The sequence below is a fragment of the Rhipicephalus microplus genome, chromosome 7 (genome assembly GCF_043290135.1).
Source record: "Rhipicephalus microplus isolate Deutch F79 chromosome 7, USDA_Rmic, whole genome shotgun sequence".
Taxonomy (NCBI): domain Eukaryota; kingdom Metazoa; phylum Arthropoda; class Arachnida; order Ixodida; family Ixodidae; genus Rhipicephalus; species Rhipicephalus microplus.
The window spans coordinates 164,952,875-164,977,028 of NC_134706.1; the positions used below are offsets into that span (position 1 = coordinate 164,952,875).

General features: G+C 45.6%; 1 protein-coding gene across 3 annotated transcripts in view; it reads left to right on the plus strand.

Annotated features, from left to right (window-relative positions):
- Window positions 1–24,154, plus strand: part of LOC119179476 (uncharacterized) — a 38,546-nt gene that overhangs the window by 9,747 nt on the left and 4,645 nt on the right. The window contains exons 2-4 of one of the 3 annotated variants that reach the window (XM_075869897.1): window positions 1,236–1,599; window positions 16,937–16,994; window positions 20,794–20,857. In XM_075869897.1, the coding sequence (XP_075726012.1) occupies window positions 1,236–1,599; window positions 16,937–16,994; window positions 20,794–20,828 (457 nt within the window). In that variant the 3' untranslated portion in view covers window positions 20,829–20,857. The remainder of the gene's footprint in view (window positions 1–1,235; window positions 1,600–16,936; window positions 16,995–20,793; window positions 20,858–24,154) is intronic. The other 2 variants (XM_037430553.2, XM_037430554.2) reach the window with 2 other exon arrangements.

A 24,154-nucleotide genomic window follows, 5' to 3' on the forward strand; every position in this document is an offset into this window, starting at 1 on the left:
AGTTACAGTCCAAAATGCAAAAACCAGTTGTGCACTTCCAATTCAAAAGTCATAAAACATGGCACAGCATTTTCATTGCTGTTTGCTTCCCTGTTCAGATCTTATCACAGAACCACTGAAAGCTTTGTGGAACAATTCAAGCATCTATCACTGGCAGGCTTTCCAGAAAGTGCTATCAAAGTAAACGTGCACTACTTCGACCTCCTGTTCGAGGCGCTGTAGGGGCATTCTTGCCAGTGCCGTCGCTTTCTGCATGTTCCACCCAGCTCTGAATCCTTTTTACACTCTCCAAATAAGCCCCGATTTGTACAGTGGACTATGAGGATCATATTCTTGCAGGGCTGCTCAGGCCCTCCATTTAGAAAAACTCTTCCCGTGCTTTTTTGAATGACTAATCTTCCTTGACCCAACTTTGTGCGTACCTGAGCTTGCCGATTGCTCCTTTTCCTGTGCTGTGATGCCCGCGCCGTCCATATTTTCATTTTCCTGTGCTGCTGTTTTGTAGAGCTTAAGGCTATCGGGACAGGCGGTGATGAATCTGCGCTAACTCCCCCAGTTTTTATTTCATGGTGGAAATACAGATTTGATTAGATTAGGCAGTATACGCAGCGAAATTTGAAAAATATTGCTTTCTCACCACTAACTTTTTGAATTATATATAAATGAAACTATCGCTGCCCTGCCGCGAGCCCTTGTAAAGGAAAGTGGTGGACTCGTCAAGCTGTCGAAATACAGTTTTTATACCCTGCTCCCATGTATGCGAGACGTACACAAATAAAGTTGATTGATTGATTCATTTAAACATACAGTTAATGAATAGCCTCTGTATTCAGTCAACTGCGCCTGGTGATGAAGGTTGGGAGTGTTGACCGACAAAGACGTGGGTGTACCAGTGCAGCAACGAAGTGGACAACTTGTGTGTCAAAATGCACCGAGAAAACTGCTGAACAGTCACAGAAGCAGTTGGAGAATGAGAGATTGCTTCTGTGCTGTTTGCCTGTACCAATATTTGCTGTCATGTAGAGAAGCAGAGCCGGATAAGCATGTAATGCAAGGCACTTGCATGTCTTGCTGTTGCTCTGCAAATTTTTAACTTGACAAGTTTTCATAGGACCAGCTTGCTTAAGTTGATGCTTTGAAGCCCTAACATTCAAGTAAAAGCGAGGCATCTAAGAATTGATATGACCTGTGCACATTCCCCACAGTTCTTCTATACAGTAAATCCATTGGAACAGCATTGCAGGTCCTGTTATTCCAAGAGCTCCACGGTGCATTGTGCCCGTCTGTCACTCGCGGGTGGCACCCAGCAGCATCCTGTATCCCTTGCCCACTGTGCCATCTCTGCGCCAGGCTTGGATTGACTTTGTACGTGCGTGTCCCTGTGGTGGAGCATGTGACTGGGAACCACCGACTGGCGAGATCAGCCTTGTGTGCTCGCTGCACTTCACAGTTAGCTGCTTCAGGTTCCAGCGACCGCGTGGCAGCAGCACAGTCAGAAAGTGTCTGAAAAGTGGCGCAGTGCCGACGTTGTACCCGATTGAAGAGCAGTGCGACTTGACGACTTACGGGGATTCCCCTGACAACACTGCAGAAGATTCGGTGAGTCACGGGACTTTGAGGGCATCCACATTCTGGGTGAATGAGCTCACATGTTTTTTAGGACAATAGAATATAGCATATTTTCTTGTGTGTAACCTATGCATAATGTGCCGAAATTGGGGCGCCAAAGTTGGGCACTCAAGTTTCGATGTCCAAGGAAGATGCCCTCACAGGACTACGTGGGGCTTTTTTTTTTTTTTTTAGAAAAATTTCCGTGGTTTATCGCTGGAGTGTAGCTTATGAGCAGTGGCAAATTATACCTGAGGAAGTGCAGTACATGATATGCGCATACAGAAGAATGCAAAGAGTGCTGCCTTATTTGTAAACACTACCTGAATTTGAGGCAAAAGTGCTGCTGTTAATGTTGTACCTCCTGACCCCAGATATAGAACATTATGTCAGCCAAAGAATGCGGTGTGAGAAAAAGGGTGCGGAATAAAGCAAGGGCTTGTTGGTCTGTCATGTTTCTCGCTGGTGAGTGCAAAAATACGAGGATGAAGAGAAGAAAGTACACACACATTGGCGCTACCCAGTACAAAAATATTTATTTGAATCAGCAAGTCGACTAATATGCCTATTTTTGCATACGACAATCACTTGCAGAAACTCTTTCATAACCATGCATATTCAAATCGATCATCAATGATCGACGCTTTGGATGATCTAATTCTCGTGCAGCACTTTCTAGTAGTTAGTTCCACTTCTGAACTTTCAGAACCAATATCAATTTGCCTGTTTTGACAACACAGTGGTTTTTGACACACCTTCGTGCAAACCAACATATGCACATGTTGCGAAAATGCGATTGGCTGGCGCCCTTGACAAAAGTGCGTGCCTCTTCTTATGCTTGAGTAACATCAAAGTTCTGTAATAAAAATATTTTTTGCAAGCCAAATAACAATTCAAGGTGTTAGCTTTGCCATCTGACACTGTTGATCAGTAATAATTGCCAGAAATTTATGCCAGCTATTCAATAGAGAGCTCTTGCTAGGATTCGGAGAAAATTTATTATACGCAAAATATTTCCAATGGTCTGCCACTTGTGTAAAGTGTGGAGGTGGCCTTCTCAGCCAGTTTCCAGCAGCTTTGGTTTCGCTTGTATCATTACGTCAGACACAGAACCGGATCTAGTGTCACCAGTTGCTCCTGTGGCGGCAGTGTCACGCCCGCATGGGTGCGCACCTGCGATGCAAAAAACACCCACTGCTCGAAACTGTCTTGCAACCACATCTGACTTGAGTGAGGACGAGCTTAGAGTCCGAGGATGACAGCACCTCAGCTTAAGTATTACGGCAACGATGTTTCCCATCAGCCTGAGACATCCACAGCCATTCTCAGGTTTGTTTTGTTTACAGCCTCAAATTGTCTCCTCTACCGCAAATGCATGGCTGCTGATCTTTGTGCACAGTCTTATAGCTACTCTGGTTACGTGCGAGGTCCACTCATCGCTGGGGCGTGGTGTGCCGGCACCACCTGCAGAGCTTCTCATCACAACAAGAAGTTCACCGAAGCGCATCTTGACCCTCACTACAGAGCAGCGTGAAACATTTTTGGACCACACACGATATTACGCTTTTATTCAATACGATGTGCAAAAATGCAAAGAAATATGCTTGGGTACATGTATTGGAACGCCAAGCTATGGGAAGTGAGGTGGCTCATGGAAAGAGGTGGCGCTATACGAAATAGCGAAGTTCATTGGACATCCGATTCATAGAGAGATTATTCACATCACAAGCATAAGTCCTATATTGGAACACTTGCAGGGTCTTATTGCCATGAAAAAAATGACAGCATATCCACGGGGTTCATGATGAAGAGTGGGGCGAAGCTGGGTCCGCATGCCGCTGCCGTGCCGCTTCAGCCGCCCGTTGTCGTACTGCAGGGTCTTCACGGCGGCGTGCTGCTGCCTCACGCGCCCGCACGTCAAGGTCCTTTCAACCAGCGGGAACTGCCGCCGCCCTACGCACGCACTGCTCAGCAGCCTTGTCCATCCTTCGTTGCCGAGCCTCTGAATACACACATGCCAAAATGGCGCATTTATTCTACCATAGAGTGCCACCTGGTGTATGGCGCTGCCGAAGAACACGCGATTGCAGTCGCACGATCGTCTCTCTCTCTCCTTCCTTACATGTGACGTCAATCCTTCTTTTCTACAAGTAACGCCCTATAGTGTCGTATCATTTGCATTTTTCAGCGTATAGTACAAGTACCGTCCTCTATGGCCGATTCAAGAATTAACTAGGGGTGGTTACCCACAACAAGGACTGACAAGCCACGCCATAAGGAGCTTCGCCCTTAAAACAAAAGTTTACTGAGAACAGCGTACGAGTTCACTCGTGTCTCACGAAAGACCAAGCAATGCTTCTTTGCAAGGCAGAATCAATGAGGCAGCATCTCGATTCCGATTTTCCTTATCTATGTGAATATAGACATCTGTACAGCATTTAATATTTATTATGCTGTCCATGGGTCATTTATCTTCGAAATTTATATTCTGAATTTTGTTTGTTGAGAATATTTTTGAAGGCATAGTGTTTTTATTGCATTGTTTACCAGTTGGTGATGAAACATTACACACTTTTTCAAACATTATTCATTTAAAATATTTTTATTGCTCCGCAGCATTGATTTTCTGAAAAGATAATTTAATTGCGGACAACTTGGTATGCTGCAATGCCTGTCTGAATACTTTTCAAACTGGCAAAAATGCTCTTTCGGAGATAAGTGAAAAATAACCGTTTTCGTGCAGTAACGAAAGAGTTGAAGAACAAACAAAACAATCAATAACATGACAGGGCTGAGAACTTTCTACAACAAAATTTAGCGTTTTTGAATAAATGGCAACAAGACAGGCCTTAGCACATGTGCATATAGTGTGATTCGTTTTTACTCAATGACAGTGACGTTTTGCTAACACAACTTCTGCTGAAAAAGTCTGTCTGTTCAGCTTCAATTACTAATCTAGTGATTCCAGGCGTACTCATGGCTACTATAACAGTCTTTTGATAATTGGGTTGGCAGATGCATCTATGGCAGAGGGGTGCTAAAAAAAATTGGCCCGAATCTTCATGTTACCCTGTAAATGTCATCGAAAGACGATAGTCTTGCATCTGGAGAGAGTGAACGAAACGTTTATTTGATGTTCTGCGCAAGAAAATCGGTGAATGGTATTCTGAAGGCGCTGCGTTAGAGTGCCTCGAGCGTTCAACGGAGGCGAACAAGCGCATCTAGGCACGTTAGACACGAGCGCCATGTGGCAGTTATCTTCAAAAACGAAGGCATGCGCGACCGCGTAGAAAGATGCGCACCAGTCGCGGAGGTGATAAGGTGTAGAATGCAAAGCGACGGGCAGGTGCCACCACCGTGCCGTCGTAGCAAAGTGTTGGAAACACCTTCTTGAGCATCGCGTTGCACTGTCAGCGCAGCGCGTTAAATGCTTCAGTCCTTAGAGTTACTTGTGTGTGCCTCTTCTAGTATAAAGACAGACATACAAAACATAGACATGTTGTTATGGTGCCTCAGATATGGGCAGTATTTGCTTTTTTAATTGACAATCGCACAACGATGAATGCTAAACCTTGAGCAATATTGGTGGGCGCTGCGAATGGGGTTGGCCGTTTGGTGCCGTTTGAGGTATCGTTAGGGTAGACAGACAAATGTACAGACAGACAGACCAAAATTTTTTTGTCGAAGGTCCCCAAGAAAGACTACCGTCTATAAAAATCAGCTGCTCGCCCTGCACAAGCATTCATTGGCCACCCTCGTATGTATGCACTGAGTCTCGCGTTTGGGTTCCAGCCAAGGGCGTCTTTATTGGGCTTCCGCTTGGCTTGAAACGCTTTGCTTGACTCGAGTCAGCGCCTCCTCAAAAATAGAGGAGCTTGTGCACGAACATAACAGCGTGGTGTTTTCACGAAGCTCTGTCGAGTTCAAGCAGATGCGATGGAAGCAACAGTATATACGTTCAACCAGTAGTGGAGCGCAGCCAACATCAGCATCCCAGCACACGTTGAATGCAACGCTTCTTTTTCATTCAATAAATTAAAATAATAAAGACGAAATAGAAATTAGGCATTTTCAAACGAAACGCAAAATTCACGTGAACCCCCCCCCCCCTCCCCTTCCGCCTACTCTGCGATGCATTTACTCGAGTACCCCCTGTGGGAAGGTGCGGGTGGCTTTTTTGTTTCTACTGTTTGTGCGATTTCCACATTGCTCATAAGATTATGTACTCTACATGCGGATTTCTTCAGACATGTGCACTTGAAAGCGGTGAAAGTCCATTTGGCAGCGTTGGGACCTTCTGCATGTACGGTTGGTTCTAAGAATGTAATTGTATCAGAAAATCGCCAGAGTGCTAGCCAACAGTCCTCATGTCCAAAAGAACTAATTTTCTAATAAATTGTCGTATCTCTTGAATTTACCACTTGTCTCCTGTCATTTGTAAAGCTAGACGGTCCCTCAACTTTCGGTGACGTGCCGATCACCGTAACACCACACAGATCAGTGAACATAACTCACGGACTGGCATCCGATGCAGACTTGTTGACCTGACCAAACTGAACTTTTGGGGGGCGGGTGGAAGAGCCAAAATGTGACTAATGTACTGAGAATTAACAACAGAAGAGATAACAAGGAAACACCTACGAAACACTTAATACTCACGTTTGCTTCCAGTAAACTGCCAGAATCTATTCGAACAGGGTACACAAAGTTAAAGAACCCCAGATGGTCGAAATTTCCGGAGCCCTCCACTACGGCGTCTCTCATAATCATATGGTGGTTTTGGGACGTTAAACCCCACATACCAGGGTACACAAAGACCTCTCTCAGGCTGTACATACCAAACCCTCGTCATTGCTTCCAATGCCAGAGGTATGGCCATGGCTCTAAAAGCTGTCCTGGTCGCCAGACTTATGCACAATGTGGAGTCCTAGGCCACGTATCTGAGAAGTGCAAACAACCGCCACACTGTGTAAACTGTGAAAGAAACCATGCCGCTTATTCGCGCTCCTGTGCTTACTGGAAGAAAGAAAAAGAGATAATTACATTGAAGGTGAAGAACATTTCATTTAAGGAAGCACGGCAAAGAGTCTCACCATTCTATGGACCTACATATGCTGATGCGCCGCGTCAGGGGGCACCGCCGCAGTGACGCGCCGAAGTAGTGACAGGGCACCAGCCCCCGTCACTACTTCAGCTTGCGCATAGCGAGCCAGCGGTTGTGGCACCTGCCCCTAAAGTGGCTGTAGTCCAGACTACTCCGCCTACTCGCGAATAGAGACCGCAGACTTTAGGGTCCTCAGGTCTCAAGGCCTCGCCTCACCAGGTGAGGCCCAGAATTCGAACAACCAGCTCGCACGTGCAGACATCCAGTGCCTCCGAGGAGGCAATCGATACGTCGGTGGTACCTTTGGTGCCGAAAGAGCGGTGTGGCTCCTTGGAGCACGCCAAGAAAACGAAGAAGCGGATAACAAGGCCTGGTTATGGCCCTGTTACTTGAATCCAAACTCCCCACCTAAACAGCCACTCGCTTTTTGTACACACAGCACTACTTTACGTTCGTCATGAACACTCAGATTATACATTAGAACATCAGGGGCCTTCTCAGAAACCTTGACAACGTCCAAGAACTTTTACACGAACACTCACCAAAAGTGCTGTGTGTACAACAAACACACCTAAATTCAAAACACTCCAACTTTGTCCGTAAATACTGTAAGCACAATATTGACAACGTTTGACTTTCATCTTCTTCATCTGTATATAATCATCATCACGAAAAATGTCGTCTTCGTTCGAAGGGTTGATCAGGCGATTCGGCCTAATAAACGCCGTCGAGACTCCAACGCTGCTACTGTCTTACAGAGTGGTGGAGACTGCTTCGATCCCCAAGTCCTCTCCGACGTCGCGTTTCCCTGCAGCTTCGTTCGGGTCGCCGCTTGCTTCCCCCGTCCGCTGTCGTGGCTCAAAAACCGCTGCCCAGAACATCCAGCATCCCTGTCCAACAAACCATTCCTGCGTGGATTGTCAACGCCCGGCAGCGCGACCCACCCATCTTCTGTGGTCTTCCACGCAACGACGTCGAGGTATGGCTAAAAGAATACGACATGACCAGTGTTTATAACCAATACGATGAGCCTCAAAAACTTTGTCACTTCGCCTTCTATCTGTCCGATGTCGCGAAAGCGTGGTTTTTTAACCACGAGAGCAGCTTCCCGGATTGGCCTACTTTTGGTCAACAAGTCCGTAGGATTTTTGGGAAACCGAACATCCATTCTGAAGTGTCGAAACGAAAGCTCGATGGGCGTGCCCAACATCCCGGGGAGACGTACATTTCGTACATTGAAGACGTCCTTGCCCTTTGCCACCGCGTGAACTCGACGATGACAGAAGCTGATCGTGTTCGTCACATCATCAAAGGGATAGGCCATGTCGCGTTAACACTCTGGCTGTTAAAAACCCCACCACCCTTGAGGACGTCATCACGACATGTCAGCATCTTGATAAACTCCAAGCCATTCGATTACACCCAGGCTACCCAGACGCCAGTGACAGCTGGCTTTCTTCGGATGCGGATTTGCGTGCGCTGATTCGCACTCTGATTCGCGAGGAACTTCAAGCGCAAGGGTTGTCATGTGCACCCGCCCCTCGACCTCACTCTCAATCTGCTGGACTGCGCGACATCATTAAAGAGGAGCTCTCATCTATGGCTGGCGCTTTCCCATCGAGCACTACGGCACCACCAACACCACCCATGACGTATGTGCAAGTCGCTGCCATGCCACCTGCCTTGGTTCAGCACGCGCATCCTGTTCCTGCGCAGTCCAACGTAGCAGCATTTGCACCACACTCGCCTGTCCCAGCGCCAGTACCAGCGCCTGTGACAGCTCCAGCACACTACGCCCCCTGGCGCTCGCCTCGCCCAATATGTTACTATTGTGGCATTCGGGGTCATATTTCACGATTTTGCCGCAAGCGCCAACAGGACAAACGCCGTGGCTACGATGTGTACGAAAGGGATTCGGAGCCATCCCCGAATCAGTACCAGCGACGCCCTATGACACGTTCCTTCTCTCCGACTCCTCCACTCGCCGCACCTCGCCCCTGCTATCCTGGGCGCCGCCGATCCCCTTCACCTCTACGACGCTCAACATCTCCTCTGAGACCGGCTGTACCTACTTCTGACTACCACTCGGAAAACTAGCTGGTGCAGTTTTTGGAGGGAAAGCTGCATCGCTCGAACAAACACCAAGACCGCCAGAGGGCCCAGCCAACTTGTTATTAGTGTATGCGGAAAGGGTACCAGTTCAGGCGTTGGTAGACACAGGGGCTGCTATTTCTGTTTTCATGCGGATTTGTGTACTCATCTAAGTAGGGTTATCACACCTTATACTGGCACTCTCTTACGTAGTGCAAATGACTTGCAGATACGGCCATCAGCACAGTGCACCGTTAGAGTTTTCATTGGTGGGATCCGGCATCATATTCAGTTTGTCGTACTGGCTTCTTGTGCTTTTATGCTTATTTTAGGATGGGACTTTCTTTCTGATGCTGCTGCTTCAATCTCTTGTCGACAACGACTCATACATATGCGAGAGACGGATGATATTTCCCCGAAATCATCACGTGACCGGCTACGAACAGCCAATGACTTCCTTGTGCCACCTAACCACGAGCACGTTATCATGGTTACGTCCGACTCCATTGACCACGGTGACGTCCTAGTCAGTCCATCAGCCCGTTGTCTATCCAGAGGGATTGCACTTTCATCGAGTCTTGTCCGCTTCTCCAACGGCACCACATTTCTCGCAGTACTGAATATCACCAATGAGCCGATTCTGCTGACCAAGGGCACTGTTGTCGTTTCCAGCGTGGACATACAACCTATCTCTGTAGTGGCTTCGGATACCAGTCTGGTGGAATCACGTTCAATACCAACAGATGCTCCACCTACTACGGCTCTCGTCAATGCCATCAGCACGGATCTCACTCCCCCGAAAGCAGACGAACTACTGGCGTTGTTGTCTAAGCACAAATTTTCTTTCGACGTACATTCCACTGCTCTAAGCCAGACTTCTGTGGTGGCTCATCGCATACACACTAATGGAACTTCTATTGTTCGTCGTCGACCATACTGTGTTTCTTCCAGCGAACTCGTGATCATGGACAAGCATGTTGCTGATATGCTCAAGCAAAACATCATCCACCCCTCCTCAAGCCCTTGGTCGTCACCTGTCGTTCTCATACGAAAAAAAGACGGTTCGGTGCGATTATGCGTTGACTACCGCGCATTAAACAAAGTAACCAGAAAAGAAGTACATCCCTTGCCTCGCATTGATGATGCCTTAGATTACTTACAAGGAGCGGAATATTTTTCGACCCTTGACCTGCGCTCCGGTTATTGACGAATTCCTATGCACGAGGATGACCAAGAAAAAATTGCCTTTGCCACACACGACGGTCTTTAGGAATTTAACGTCATGCCTTTCGACCTCTGCAATGCACCAGCAACGTTTGAACGACTGATAGACACTGTATTGCGGGGCCTTAAGTGGAAAACATGCTTATGTTACCTTGACGACATCGTCATATTTTCTTCAACATTCGAACAGCACTTGCAGCGCCTCGGTGAAGTTCTGACGTGTCTCGCAGCTGGTGGCCTTCAGCTCAACACCAAGAAGTGCCACTTTGCTAGCAAAAGTATTAAGGTACTCGGACATCTCGTCAGCAAAGATGGAATCCGGCCTGATCCCGACAAGATTACTGCCGTTCTTCACTTCCCGGTGCCTCAACACGTCAAAGAGCTGCGAAGCTTTCTTGGCCTTGCGTCGTACTTCTGGCGCTTTATACGAGACTTCGCCACCATTGCTGCGCCACTTCAACTCCTTTCTTCGGGAGCGTCATACGATTGGTCGGACGAATGCCAAATGGATTTTGACACCTTTAAACGTGCCCTCACGTCTGAGCCAGTGCTTTGTCATTTCGATAACGCCGCACCCACTCTCCTTCATACTGATGTCAGCGGACACGGACTCGGCGCTGTACTTTTGCAACGAACAGAGCGTTATGACGAACGTGTGATCGCATACGCTAGTCGCACCCTCACAGCAACAGAGAAAAACTACACCATTACTAAGCAGGAGTGTCTCGCCGTTGTCTGGGCCATCCAGAAGTTTCGACCTTACCTTCACGGCCGCCACTTTACCGTCGTCACTGACCTCCACGCTTTGTACTGGGTGTCGACGTTGAAGAATTTGTCTGGATGTCTCGGTCGCTGGATACTTTGTCTCCAAGAATACGAGTTAGACGTTATTTACAAATCGGGCAAGAAACACAGAATTTAGCTCCACAGAATTTAGCTGTTCCAAGAATACTGGCAAGGCATCCCATTGCAAAATGCAGAAACAATCATCCACATATCGAAGGAAAGTCTTGAGCGGGGCAGCAAATGAAGTGAGAGCCCGGTTTTCAACAGCCTTTATGATAAGGTTTGCGACAGTGACCGACACAGAAGATCCCATTGCAGTGCCATGCACCTGCTTGTAGTATTTGCTCCTGAATATAAAGTAGGTGTTCTCTAAGCAGAACTTAAGCAACCGTAACAGATCAGGAACATCGATGGGCATTCTGTCCGACATTGATTGGTTTGACTCAAGGGCTGTCTTGCACACGTCGATTGCCAGACCAACATGTACACTTGTAAAAAGCAACCTACAATCTACAATAGGTACGGGTATATTCAAACAAGAGTGTCCCAAGGTTACTGGGGTTACTTGGGCACAGCAGAATTACAATGCAGATGCTTGGCACGTAAACAAGAGGCGATCGTCCAAGGTCATAGACTTGCTGTCTCTAGCTCAAGTTCCCCAACCGCATTCGGCACCCGCACAAGAAACACTTCAAGGCGTTGACGTGGAAGTTGGAGTTTGACTGGGTTCTCTCGGTGGGAAGCACCATGAAAACTCTTGTCAGGAAGCAGCGAGCGCTCGCTTCCCTCACACTGGTGAAAGCCACTTTTGCCAGAGAAACTATGCTGCACGGATTGATCTAAGCGAAAACCATAAAGGTGGCACTCAAGAAGCCATATCAAAAGGGGAAAAACGCATAACTACCGGATGTGCCTGCCTATTTCAGATAACGCCAGCAGATTACTTGTACTGGCCGTGCACACAGTCCGCTGCTTACAGTTCATTTGACTCCGATAGTGCTTGGGCTTTGCTATGCTCCTGTGCGTTTCATGGCAAGAAATTATAGCTCCTTGCAAAATTATTTTGCACACTACCATTCGAAGCACAAGAAGCTCATTTCAAAAAAAGAAAACTTTTGCAGAGTTAACCAACTTATATATCACAGCTTGATGCCGCAGTGCCTGAACGGGCCCCACGCGTACAACACTAATTTCTAATCATTCAATACCATGTTTATAACTGCTAATATACAGTGGGAAGACATAATTTGTCTATATAACACCATGCCAAATTGAAAAGCCATACACGATCACAAATTTTGTACAATATTCAGACCCGCATGTCGTGCAAGGGCCTTATTCGATGGGCTCTCTTCTCACCGGACACTGACTGTGTGCACTTGCTTGCTCGGTAATGCCGCACTCATGGCTGATCCCGTGACCAAACCACTCCGAAATTAGCGTCCTCAGTGCAGCCGACGACTATTTCAGTGCTGCTTGCCTTTTAAAAACTGAAGTATAGGGCTGCATTCTATACTTAGTGGGGAGAAAGTTCGATCTACAATTGCCAATCCTTGTGAAAAGGCAATATTTAATGGGCCATAATTACAAGTGAGACCACATTATGCAACATGTTTTTATTGATTGTGAAATCTAATGTGCAAGAGAATAAGAGGAGAAGTTTAAGGGGGCACACGGGTCTTTGGGGCCGAAAAATTGCCCGAAAACGCATTTTTTTTAGATGTCATTTTTGAAATCTACAGGTATTTTTCTGTTAGTTTGCTCAGTTTTTCCTCCGAAAAGTTGGCACTTGAACAGTAACAGCTACTTATAAAAGCCATACGGGCCCGATTTGGCGAGATTCTGACGCCAAAATGGAAATTTTCAATAATTCTCCGCAGCTGCGCCACGGGCAGTATCGCAGTGATCTAGGTCTCATTTGAAAGCGCGGTCTTCGGTCTTCAATTTCCCGCCACTCTGGCTCCTGTCCGCTCATTGGTAGAGTAGAAAACACGCGCCAAAAAAAAGCAAAAATACGCGTTCCTATTCGCCGGCGAGCGCACGTGACTAAACAGCGCAACGCGATTGGCCGCAAGCGGCGTGTGTCATCTGCTTCGCGCCTTGCTCGGACTGAGAACGACGGATTAGCCAAGGATCGCGCGCGATGTGGAAAGCCGGAAGGAAATTCCACACAAGGAATCAGTACGGCAAAAAAAAGAAAGAAGTTGCTCCTCGAGAACTTCAAAGGCCGTTCCGCATCAGCGAGGAGCGCTGAACGAGCAAGCGACCCACCTTCCGTGGCCAGCGGCGAGGCCCCTGATAACATAGGCCTAGCACCTCCGCCGCCGCCCGCTCAAGATAACGCATCCGGCAGCGGCCGCGTTCGTCTTGACACAGCAGTGCTGCACCCGTTGGAAGTGGCAGGGGTGCGTCGCAACGCCGAAAACAAGCTGCAAGAGCTCGCTTCAACTGGAGCAACACAACGCAAGTGTGGCCTGTTAGCCGATATCGACGATGCCGCAGCCACGCCGCTGGACGAAACACGGTTTTTGATCGTGAGTTTGGACCAGGTGAACGAACTGATGCGTGCAGTGAAGTGCAAACTGTGCTCCGGTGATGTAAACATCGGCAAAGAGGACAGGGAGTAAAGCCGTAAAGCTAGTGCTTACGTGCGCGACCTGCGGCGATGTGTCGGTGGCATGGAGCTCGCCGCGCGTTGACGGCGAGAGCAAGGCATAGCCGTTTGCCATCAATGTTCTGGGCGCGCGCGCTATGCAGTCTACTGGCAATCAGCAAACGGCATTCAATGACGTTTTTTTATCGATGAACATTTCTTCGCGCGGCCTGCACAACAAAACGTGGCAGAGCTGCGTGAAGACGAAACTGACGCCCGCAGCTGTTCGTGCGTCGGAAAAGCTGACCGCGGAGTGCGCGCGATCGGTTCAGGAACTGTACGCGGAACTGGACCTCGGCAACCCGGGCAACATCGCTGTGTCGTACGACGGTTCCTGGATGACGAGGGGACACTCGTCGCACATCGGAGTCGGCACAGTTATCGAGTTGTTTACGGGGCTTGTGCTCGATTATGTCGTGCTCTGCAATTTTTGTGCCGGCTGCGAGCGGGCGCCTAAAGAAAGTGACCCGTCCTACGACGAGTGGAAAGCGAACCACCACTGCCAGAAAAACAGCACAAAAAAAGCTAGAGAGATGGAAGTGGAAGCTGCCCTCATTCTGTTTCAGAGGTCGTGGGAGCGTCATAAGCTGAGATACACTACAGTTCTTTCTGATGGCGACTGCCGCACATACCCTGCTTTGAAGGAAGCAGATGTGTATGGTTTTATAAAGGTAACCAAAGAGGAATGTGTGAATCACGTCCAGAAGAGGATGGGCACGCAACTGCGCAATCTCCCCAAGCAGAGGCCAGCTGGCTCTGAGAGCCTCAGTGGTAGGGGACGGCTGACTGGTGACCTGGTTAACAAATTGACCTCTTACCATGGCTGGGCCATCAAATCTCACGAAGGGGACGTGCCAGCCATGCACAATGCTGTGATGGCCACATACCACCATGTGACGTCCAACGATGCCGTGTCCAACCACAGCCTGTGCCCTACAGGTCCTGACTCGTGGTGCCGCCAGAACGCTGCCAATTCCAGGGGTGAGCCGGCCCCCAAACACCGCTACAACCTGCCGCCGCATGTCTGTGAGGCCTTGCTTCCAGTGTATGAACACTTAGCGAACAAGAAGCTGCTGGAGCGCTGCCAGCGAGGCAAGACTCAGAACAGTAATGAAAGTCTCCACTCTGTGATTTGGTCGCTGGCCCCGAAGGAGCGCCATGCATCACTGCACAGTGTAGAAGCTGCGGTCGCCGAGGCAGTGATGAGGTTTAATGCCGGAAGTCAAGTAACATCCCGGGCCCGCCAAAAGAAGATACGGGGAAGCAATACAACGAGTTGCTCTCGTTGATTAAGGGGCTGCACTCTAAGATAGACGCAAAACACGAAGAACTTATGGAATCCATTAACGAAGTTAGAGAAGCGCAAGTGTCTCTTGAACAAAAAGTGGCAGAATTAGACAACCGATTATGCGCAGTTGAGGAATGTGTCCGGGTCTCAGATAGCGAGCCGAATCGTCAACGGGTACCGGAGGTACTTTCGGTTAACAAGCGCCTTGACGAACTTGAAGATCGTTCTCGCCGAGAAAACTTGATTTTTTATGGAATAGAAGATTGCGATTCGGAAACGTGGGCGCAATCAGAAGAAAAAATTTGCCAAATCCTCAATGAAACTCTGAAGCTAAACTTGGGAAGTAGCGACGACCGCATATCCCGCGCGCACAGGCTAGGCAGATTCGTAGTTGGCAAATCTCGACCAGTGATCGTAAAATTTGCTTCTTTTAAGTTCCGAGAAAGCATACTGCAGTCTAGAAGTAGTTTTCGCGAGTCTCATGTGTCAATCAGCGAGGATTTCTGCCGCGCAACAAGAAGCGTGCGCAAGAAGCTTTTTGAATTCGGCAGGGCGAGTGGCGAGAAGTATACCGTCAAGTACAATAAGCTTTACATCAACAAAAAGTGCTTTGTGTACTCTCCGGTGACCGACAGCGTTTGTGAGCTGCATACAAATGCGCAGAACTCATCAGAAGCTTCGTCCTCTGCTACGCATGCCGACGAAGATACGCTCTTATCCTAACAAAGTTCACCCCTCGGCTACTTATCGTAACTACTCAGTTTTATATTCTAACGTACGAAGTGTTCTTAACAAACGGGATGCATTATCTTCAATTTTTGATGACTGCGCCGCCGATGTTGTAGTGTTAACGGAAACCTGGCTTACCCCTAACATTGCAAGTGTAGAGCTGTTCGATTGTGAAAATAATTATACCATTTACAGATGTGATAGAGAAGAATCGCCAGGAGGTGGTGTACTTATAGCCGTAGCTGATTATATAGTTTCTAGCCATGTAGTAATAGCATCACCTTTAGAATTTGTCTGTGTTTCCCTCCATGTCAACTATCAAAATGTCATATGTTGTGGCTGTTACCGCCCTCCGAGTGCGACGCCAGAGTTTTGCGAGAAACTGCATGATGCTTTGAATGATATTGTCAAAAGGCACCCGCATACACCTGTTTTTATTCTAGGCGATTTTAACTACCCGAAAATAAACTGGTCACTTCCTTCCTGTTCATTAAGCTCACTTTCAGCCGGCAGTTTACATTTCGTGGAACTGTGCGAAGACTTTAACTTTACCCAACTCGTAACGCAACCAACAAGAATGGGCCCCAATTCATCAAATGTTCTTGATCTGATTCTCACCACTGTACCTGACCTTGTCCATTCTATTTCATATATCCCAGGCATAAGTGACCATTGTTTCGTGCACTTCAATCTAACAGGTTCTTTAAGGCGTCGGTCAAACAATTGGAAAACAATAAGAGACTACTCACGCGGCGATTATGACTCAATCAACAGTGAACTCGAATCGAATTTTGAGAGCTTTGCTAATGGCTTCTTTGATCGCAGCGTTCAACAAAACTGGAACTTGTTCAAAATGAAAGTTGAATCTTTAATCACGCGATACATTCCCACATACGTTATCAAGGGTCGCCAACGCCCCCCTTGGTTCTCAACTGACTTAAAAAAATTGCGGAATAAAAAGAAACGGTTGTTCCGTCAGGCAAAGCAGACTAATTCGTTAGCCCGTTGGCACGTGTACAAATCTGTCCTTTCCGAATACAGAGCAGCTATCAAGGAAGCCAAGCGCGTTTTTCTTAATAATACCCTTCCTTCAATTCTTGTAACCAACCCTTCTAAGTTTTGGAAAACTGTTAAACCTAGGGAAAAGAAAAACATTTCGCTTACGAACTCAGACGGGCAGCCAGTTCACTGTGAAGAGTGTTGCATTGCAATAAATGATTTTTTTGTTACTTCTTTTTCAAGTTGTTCTGCTTCTGCGTTGCCGCAAATGCCTAGTCGTGATTTTTTACCCATGTATCCTGTTACCGTTGATGCCGTTGGAGTGCAAAATTTAATTCACAAGCTTAAGTTATCCTCTTCTTGTGGCGTAGATGAAATCAACTCAAAGTTTCTAAAAAACACTGCATTGTATTCATCAATTTACTTGTCCTTAATCTTTTCGCAATCTATTCAGACCTCCACTTTGCCGCTTGACTGGAAGGTGGGGAAGGTGGTCCCTCTGCACAAATCTGGTAACACACAGTCTCCTCTCAATTACAGACCAATTTCCCTAACCAGTGTTCCTTGTAAAATGTTAGAACATATAATTTACTCCAACCTTGTCTCATTCCTAGAATCAAATTCTTTTTTTACTCCCTACCAGCACGGATTCCGAAAAAGTTACTCATGTGAAACCCAACTTCTTTATTTTACTAATGACATAGGATCGGCTTTAGATCGCGGCTCACTTGTGCATTGCATTTTTCTTGACTTTCAAAAAGCTTTCGATAAAGTACCTCACCAATTACTCCTCCTGAAAATTAGTGCCTTAAACATTGACCCGAACATTCTTAAATGGATTGAATGCTTTCTGACTAATCGCACTCAGTTTGTAACAACTAATGGCTATAACTCACCTCTTTCTAAAGTAACATCCGGCGTACCCCAAGGTTCCGTATTAGGCCCTTTACTCTTTCTCATATATATAATAATGATCTCCCAGACAGCATTAACTCCGCTATAAGGTTATTTGCAGATGATTGTGTAATTTACCGCGAAATAAACAATGAATATGATAACCAATTTCTACAGTCAGACCTTGACACTGTCTCAACCTGGTGCAATAAATGGCTTATGACTCTCAACACTAACAAATCTAAATGCATGTCAATAACCCGGCGATCTATTTCTCCCCCCTGTACCTACAGAATTAACGCCGTTCCCCTCCAGCATGTCTCTTCATATAAGTACCTCGGCGTTTACATTACCAACAATCTATCTTGGCACACGCATGTTACCTACATCTGTAATAACGCTAACCGAACGCTAGGATACTTACGCCGCAACTTTTCTCGCGCTCCGCTGTCCCTCAAAATTCTATTATACCGATCACTAATTCGCCCAAAGCTTGAGTACGCGTCCGCTATATGGGATCCCGTGCAGCAAAATTTAATTAACGCGTTAGAATCTGTTCAGAACCGCTCAGTTCGGTTCATTTGTTCTAATTATTCCCGTACTGCTAGCATATCAGAAATGAAATCTAACCTTGACCTACCCAATTTAACTGTCCGGAGGAAACTGGCGCGACTGCATTTTTTTCATGAGATATTTTTTCACAATCCATCAATGAAGCGAGACCTCATTTCACAACCGTCATACCACTCATCGCGCATTGATCATCAGCATAAGGTTGCCATTCCGTTTTGCCGCACCAAATTCTTTTCAGCAGCCTTCTTACCGAAAACAGCCGCCGATTGGAACCACCTTCCCTCTTCCGTTGTATCAATAACAGACCCTTTGTTATTCAAGACTGCAATTTCTCAGCAATGCTTGTAACTATACGCAGTTTCCATTATGTATCTTTGTCTTGTATGTGCTTGAATTCTTATACATTTTTAGTTGACTTATGTTGCCTTCCTGATTTGCGCATGTGATACTTGTTTCTTTATTTTGTCTTTTTTTCTTGTGTGTTATATATGTTGTACCCACCCCCTCTGTAATGCCCTACGGGCCCTGAGGGTATTCTAATAAATAAAATAAATAAACATCATCCAAGATCCTCAAAGAGCTGTGCTTGAACCCCGGCCTACTGAGTAGCAAACGCATGGCTGAAAAAGACCGCCGCCGAACCAGGGACTCTACCCTCAGGCGTGCGTCTGCAGAAAATGTGCAGCGGACGCTCAAGAAGCGGCACCTGGATGCCAGCAGTCAAGGGGACTATGCTTCTGGGGCCTACTAGTCATTTCGCTCCAAAAATGTACAGAATGTTTTACCATTTACATTAAACATAGCACCGTTGTGTTTTTTGCCATTTTCTCAAAATGCATATTTTTGACGTTTAGGAAATTCTTGAGAGGTACATCTCGGCATGCGGTGCAGCTAGAAAGATAATTTCTTTTGCATTGTCAAGCTGAATGTTTAAACCTTGAAGTAAGGGAAACAGATTTTGCATTTCACGTTTAAATAATTGTTCAAATAACTGGTTAGCAGGCATACTTTAAACCGAGAAATTAGAATTGATGTAAACTTGCATGTGTGATTGCCAGACAAAAAAACTGCTTCCATCATTTCATTCTCCACAACTTCTAGTATCTATTCATGCCATGCTGGTAATTTTTTGTTGACTAGTTTTTTTCTATTGTTCTCAAGAACAATCACGAAAGATTTTTAATTATCTCGGGATGTAATTAGCTTACATCAAAACTAATTGGATATTTGAAATCAGCTAAAAAAACTGAACAAGCCCATGGAGTTTCATTAAAATTGGTTGGAAAGCAAAAAAAAAAAGTTTCTAAGACCAGTGTGCCCCCTTAAGAAATATCAAAAATGTTTTTTTATTGTTGTCAGAAGTTTCCATTGCATGGTGTTTCTTTTTATTGTATATTTTTATTGAACAGTGTTATTAATATAAGCTTTGGCAGTTCCATAAATGAGCGTGCCGATAAATTAATGGTGAACTTTCACCACTTTTTTGTAGGCCCTTTTTGAAATAAAGGCCTGCAAAGTAGTTAAAAAGACATTTTTGGGGTCAAATTTGAGAATTTTTATAGAACAATCTACACTAGACAGAGAATCGAAAAATAAATGAATGTAAGCACAAATACACTTATATTTAGCTAAACATATTTGAGGTATGTAGCTTTAATATATTTTGTGTAATTCATTGGAAAAGTGCAAAAAAGAAACAGCAGGGCAGGTAATTGTGGCACTCCATTCTTCGTTATTATTGATTTAATGTGGTTCGAAAAAATTTGTTGAGCAAAACCCATTGCAGATCTCTTCTTTCCACTTGTCAGGCAACAATATATATATTTCTGAAAGAAATTTGGAATAAATGACTGAAAGTCATGGAATGAATGACTAAATGAGCTTATTGCCTCACGAATTCACTGCCGGAAAAGTTTTTAGAATACGTCCAGTACGAGCAGAGTTAGAAAGGTTTGTCGCACGCTGCAACCACATTCTCTCGTTTCGACGAAAGGGCTGAAAGCTAAGTAGGGTGGTGTGTCACAGGAAAAGAAAATGTGTCACGTGCGCTTTGGGACCATGAGCCTATTTGTCTTATTTTCTTTCAATCTGTGGGTTCTCAGTGTGCATACATTTACAAGTCGTGGCCTACCACGGCGGCCCCATTAACGTCCGAGCACGATATGCTCAAATCAGCCAATGGCTGATACAATGGCTGTGACGAGTGTTTTTTGAGCATGTGGCATCATTTGTAAAGAGAAAAGAAACCAATATTTACCTGACCTTTAGAATTTATTCTGAATTCTAGGTGGCGTGTGGCGTTATATTTGACTGGCGTGTTCTCACAAGTCTCAGCTACCGATCAGCCACATTTTCTGACCATGCTAAAAAAGTGTTGTGAGGCCCCTTTAACAACGCAGTGGCGGCTGTACGATTCCTGCATATATTTGTCTGTAAACAAGCACTTTCAAAACTTTAAGAATTACTTTGTTTCTACCCTGATAGGCAATAATAAGTAAAGCACTCATGAGTGTGAACAGGAATATGTGCAGGGTCGTCCACATCTAAGGTGGATATGTCATTAGTATTCAAGCCCTCCTATGAACTAATACATACCTTGGAAAATTCATATTGCTTTCATTGACTCCATAATTGGCCATCAAACAATAGGCATTTCTCTCATGAAGTGGAGTAGTGTTTTGCCAAGTTGTATACTAATGAGGTGTTCACCTTAGATGTGGCCGACTCTGTACATCTCAGCAGTGCCATTCAAAATTGCCACCAGTCAAAGAGCTTTGGTGTGCATTGTGTGACATGCTTTTAATAATTCTTCAAGATTGCTTACATAAGTGCTTCTGTTTGCAGTGTTCCTCGGATCTTACAGGTGTGCAACAGCGTGATTCACGAGCTTCCAGCCAATCGATTACAAGTTAGTGACCATCAGTAGTGCATTCCTTGCATGCAAATCAATCGCCATGCTCATGGGACAACCTATTGGAGCAATTGCTTTTACAAATGTGGACTGGCAGTGACAGAAATTCATGCGACGTCTTAGTATTTGTTGCCTTTCTCTATGGGTAAAATGCAACTTCTCGTATTTTTGAAGTAAAAGCTTGGCAAGCTACGGTAGTAATAACAGTTTTTGGGGATTCATGTCCCAAAATCGTGATCTACTTGTGAGGCATGCCATAATGAAGGGCTCTAGAAATTTCATCTACTTGAAATTGTTTAGCCTGCACTTCTCTAGTCAGTGAATGGCCATGAACTTGAGTATTTGATGCACTCATTTGTGTATACAGTACGAGAGATAGAAAGAAGGAACGCTTTTTATGAAACTGTTGCACATGGGACTCTAGCATTTCTGCCTGCATCGGAAACTCAATCGCCGGGGCAAGGACCGCAGCCACAGACTTTGATACAGCATCCGAATACTTTAGTGGCAAGCAGCTGTGTGAGGTAATACATTCATATATTTGGACGGTAAATTCAAAATTTCTGTGAAACTTGAAATTACTGCGTCAAATGGTGTCTTTAGCCATTTTAAGATGACCACGGCTACAGGAGTAATAATAGTGAAAGCAGCAAACAAACAGCATTTTGCCGATTTCAGACGATTTCTGACACATTTCCTAAAACTGCCAAGCCATTTTTATTTTGTGCGGTAGTATCTCTAGCTATCATAGAGACTGGATTTTAGCCAAATGCCTATTTTGTTCCTTGTGTTTCTGTCGTGCCACTTTGATATATGAGCATAAATTAGAAGGGCTTTTATAGTGTTCTTATAGCGCCTATAAATTCTTATTTTCAGCATTAGTGCAGGGGTGAGACAGCTGCACATATTGCGCATTTTTAATACATTTCCATTTTCTTGCACCAAGCTGTTCCAAAAGCATAAAAGTTGTGAAAGTTGCGTCGAACTGCTCCAAAACAGCCTTAAAAGCTAGAATTTTGATGCAAACCTCAGCTTCTGTGGAGAAAAAATACAGAGTTGACTAATAGGACACGCCAAATTGGGCTTTCTTACTTTGCACCTTTCTGGTGACGAAGATCCTATGCATGGCACTGCCATAATTTCCTCTAAGCTGTTGTAAATATACGTGACCCCGCGAAAATGTGCTGCCGTGCATCGAGCGTGCTGCTTCAACTAGCTAGGCTGTGCTTTTTGGTGCCTCTGTCGCCTAGAAAAAAACCAGAGTCAAGTGACGAGCATGGCGAAGCTGAGTCTCAAGTTCTTTGTTGTGCGTAGCACGCTCCTGTGGTCACTACAATTTTTAATTATTGATTGATTACGTGGCATTTAACATCCCGAAACCATCATATGATTATGAGAGACCCCGTAGTGGAGGGCTTCGGAAATTTCGACCACCTGAGGTACTTTAAGGTGCACCCAAATAAGAGCACATGGGCCTACAGCATTTCCGCCTTTATCGGAAATGCAGCCGCCGCAGCCGGGATTCGATCCCGCGACCTGCGGGTCAGCAGCCGAGTACCTTAGCCACTAGACCACTGCGGCGGTATACAATTTTCATGTCGATGCTGCTGCGTGTGGTCACTTACGCATGTGCGTTTGCCATGAGCAAGGAAGTGTAATCGTGGAGTCATTTCCCTGCATTCGACGCGTAATCTGGATGCTCTGGCGTGTGCATGTTCTCGAAATGGGTTCCGTGAGTGACAGAACGCATGCAACCCATTCCCACTTTACGCCCATTAACTACTAATTCATTTAGACAAGCAAGTTCTCATTGCATTTAGAAAAGCTATTGCACGCGAAATCCGCAGATAGAGAGACTTGGTTATTTGCAAAGCCATGGTGACAGAACAGGCGTTCAAACCATTTTAATCTATATTAACGGGCACCTCAGCGCTTTATTCGTGACTTATAAGGGGTCAGCGATCACGTGGTACAGTGTTCATGAATGTTGATTTGCCACTGCTCTGTTTCGTTATCTAGACTTGCAACGAGCGCTTTAAGAGGCGTCGCTGCGTGCTGGTTCTGGGCTACACGAGCTTTTAGGCTTAGTTTAATGTTCAACCGGTGTTTTAGTCGGCAGTTGTTCTGCTGTGTGACTTCGTTCTGTTTCTTTGAATCTTTCTTTGAAATGAAACCGGCCTCTGTAGATTCAGCGGTTCGTTTGCGTGGACTCGAATTTCTTACTTGTGTGGCGCAGTGCGAGCGCTTTACGCGAGTCATGGCCTAGGTGGCAATCGAAATTCGGTGTATTATCGATCGAGAGTTCTACATCGACTGCGATGACCAATGATATTAAAAAAAATAGAACTGCCCAACGTGTGCCATATTAAACACACGTTGGTGCTCGTGTGGAAAGACATTATCAGTATCATTCGCTTATCACTTGGTGCCATATGCCAGCGCTTTACGAGATAGTCGATGCGGCGAGGTTTCTGGGCTCCCGCGCAGTACTCTTGATGGGTGTCACGCATGAGGTGGTCGCAAACGGCAGTGCGGGGCACTTTTGTTGTCTGTTAAAAGCTCTTGACGCTATGGTGCCAGGCTTTTGTTTAAGGGAAGGACCACTGTTACGTAAAAAAGATTCTTGTGCAATCACAATTATTGAATTTATTTTTGAGTTTGATGCTTTCTTCTTTTTAGTTGTTTCCAGGAAACCTTGTCTCCAACAAAACCTTTTTTTAAATATTTCACATTTGTTACGAGAGCTAGATAGGTCACGTGGTATGTAAAAAGGCAGGGCAGCTCATACCTGGCGATACTCTGTTTAAAAACTTTCTTCAAAATTTGTTTCAGTGTTACGTGTGTTATAAGCTAATTAATATATGCACTGGTGCCTCCATGTTGCTAAAAAGTTGTATTTTCAAGCTTTCAGGACAACATACAAAATGCCACTAACTGCTCTAAAACAAGGCTATTCTTCTCCAAAATTGAAATTTTGCTGCAACAAAAACTGCTCCCAATGTAGTCCCAGCCGTCTCACCCCTGTTGGTGCCTTGATGTCTACAAGTGCCTGTAAATGCCTATTTTATAAATCAGTGCCTACACGAACGCTATCGAACGTTAAATTTTGCTTTCAAATTCATGTTACTGGGCAACATTAATCTTTAGAAACTCTTGGGTATCAAACTAGCCTTCTACTTCAACCACCTTGCATTTAACAGCCGTTAACAGCAGTGAAATGAGATGCACCGGCCCACCGATGCCCTCACATGCCGTTGGCAGTTGAAGGAGGACAGTGAAATACTCTATTCCTGC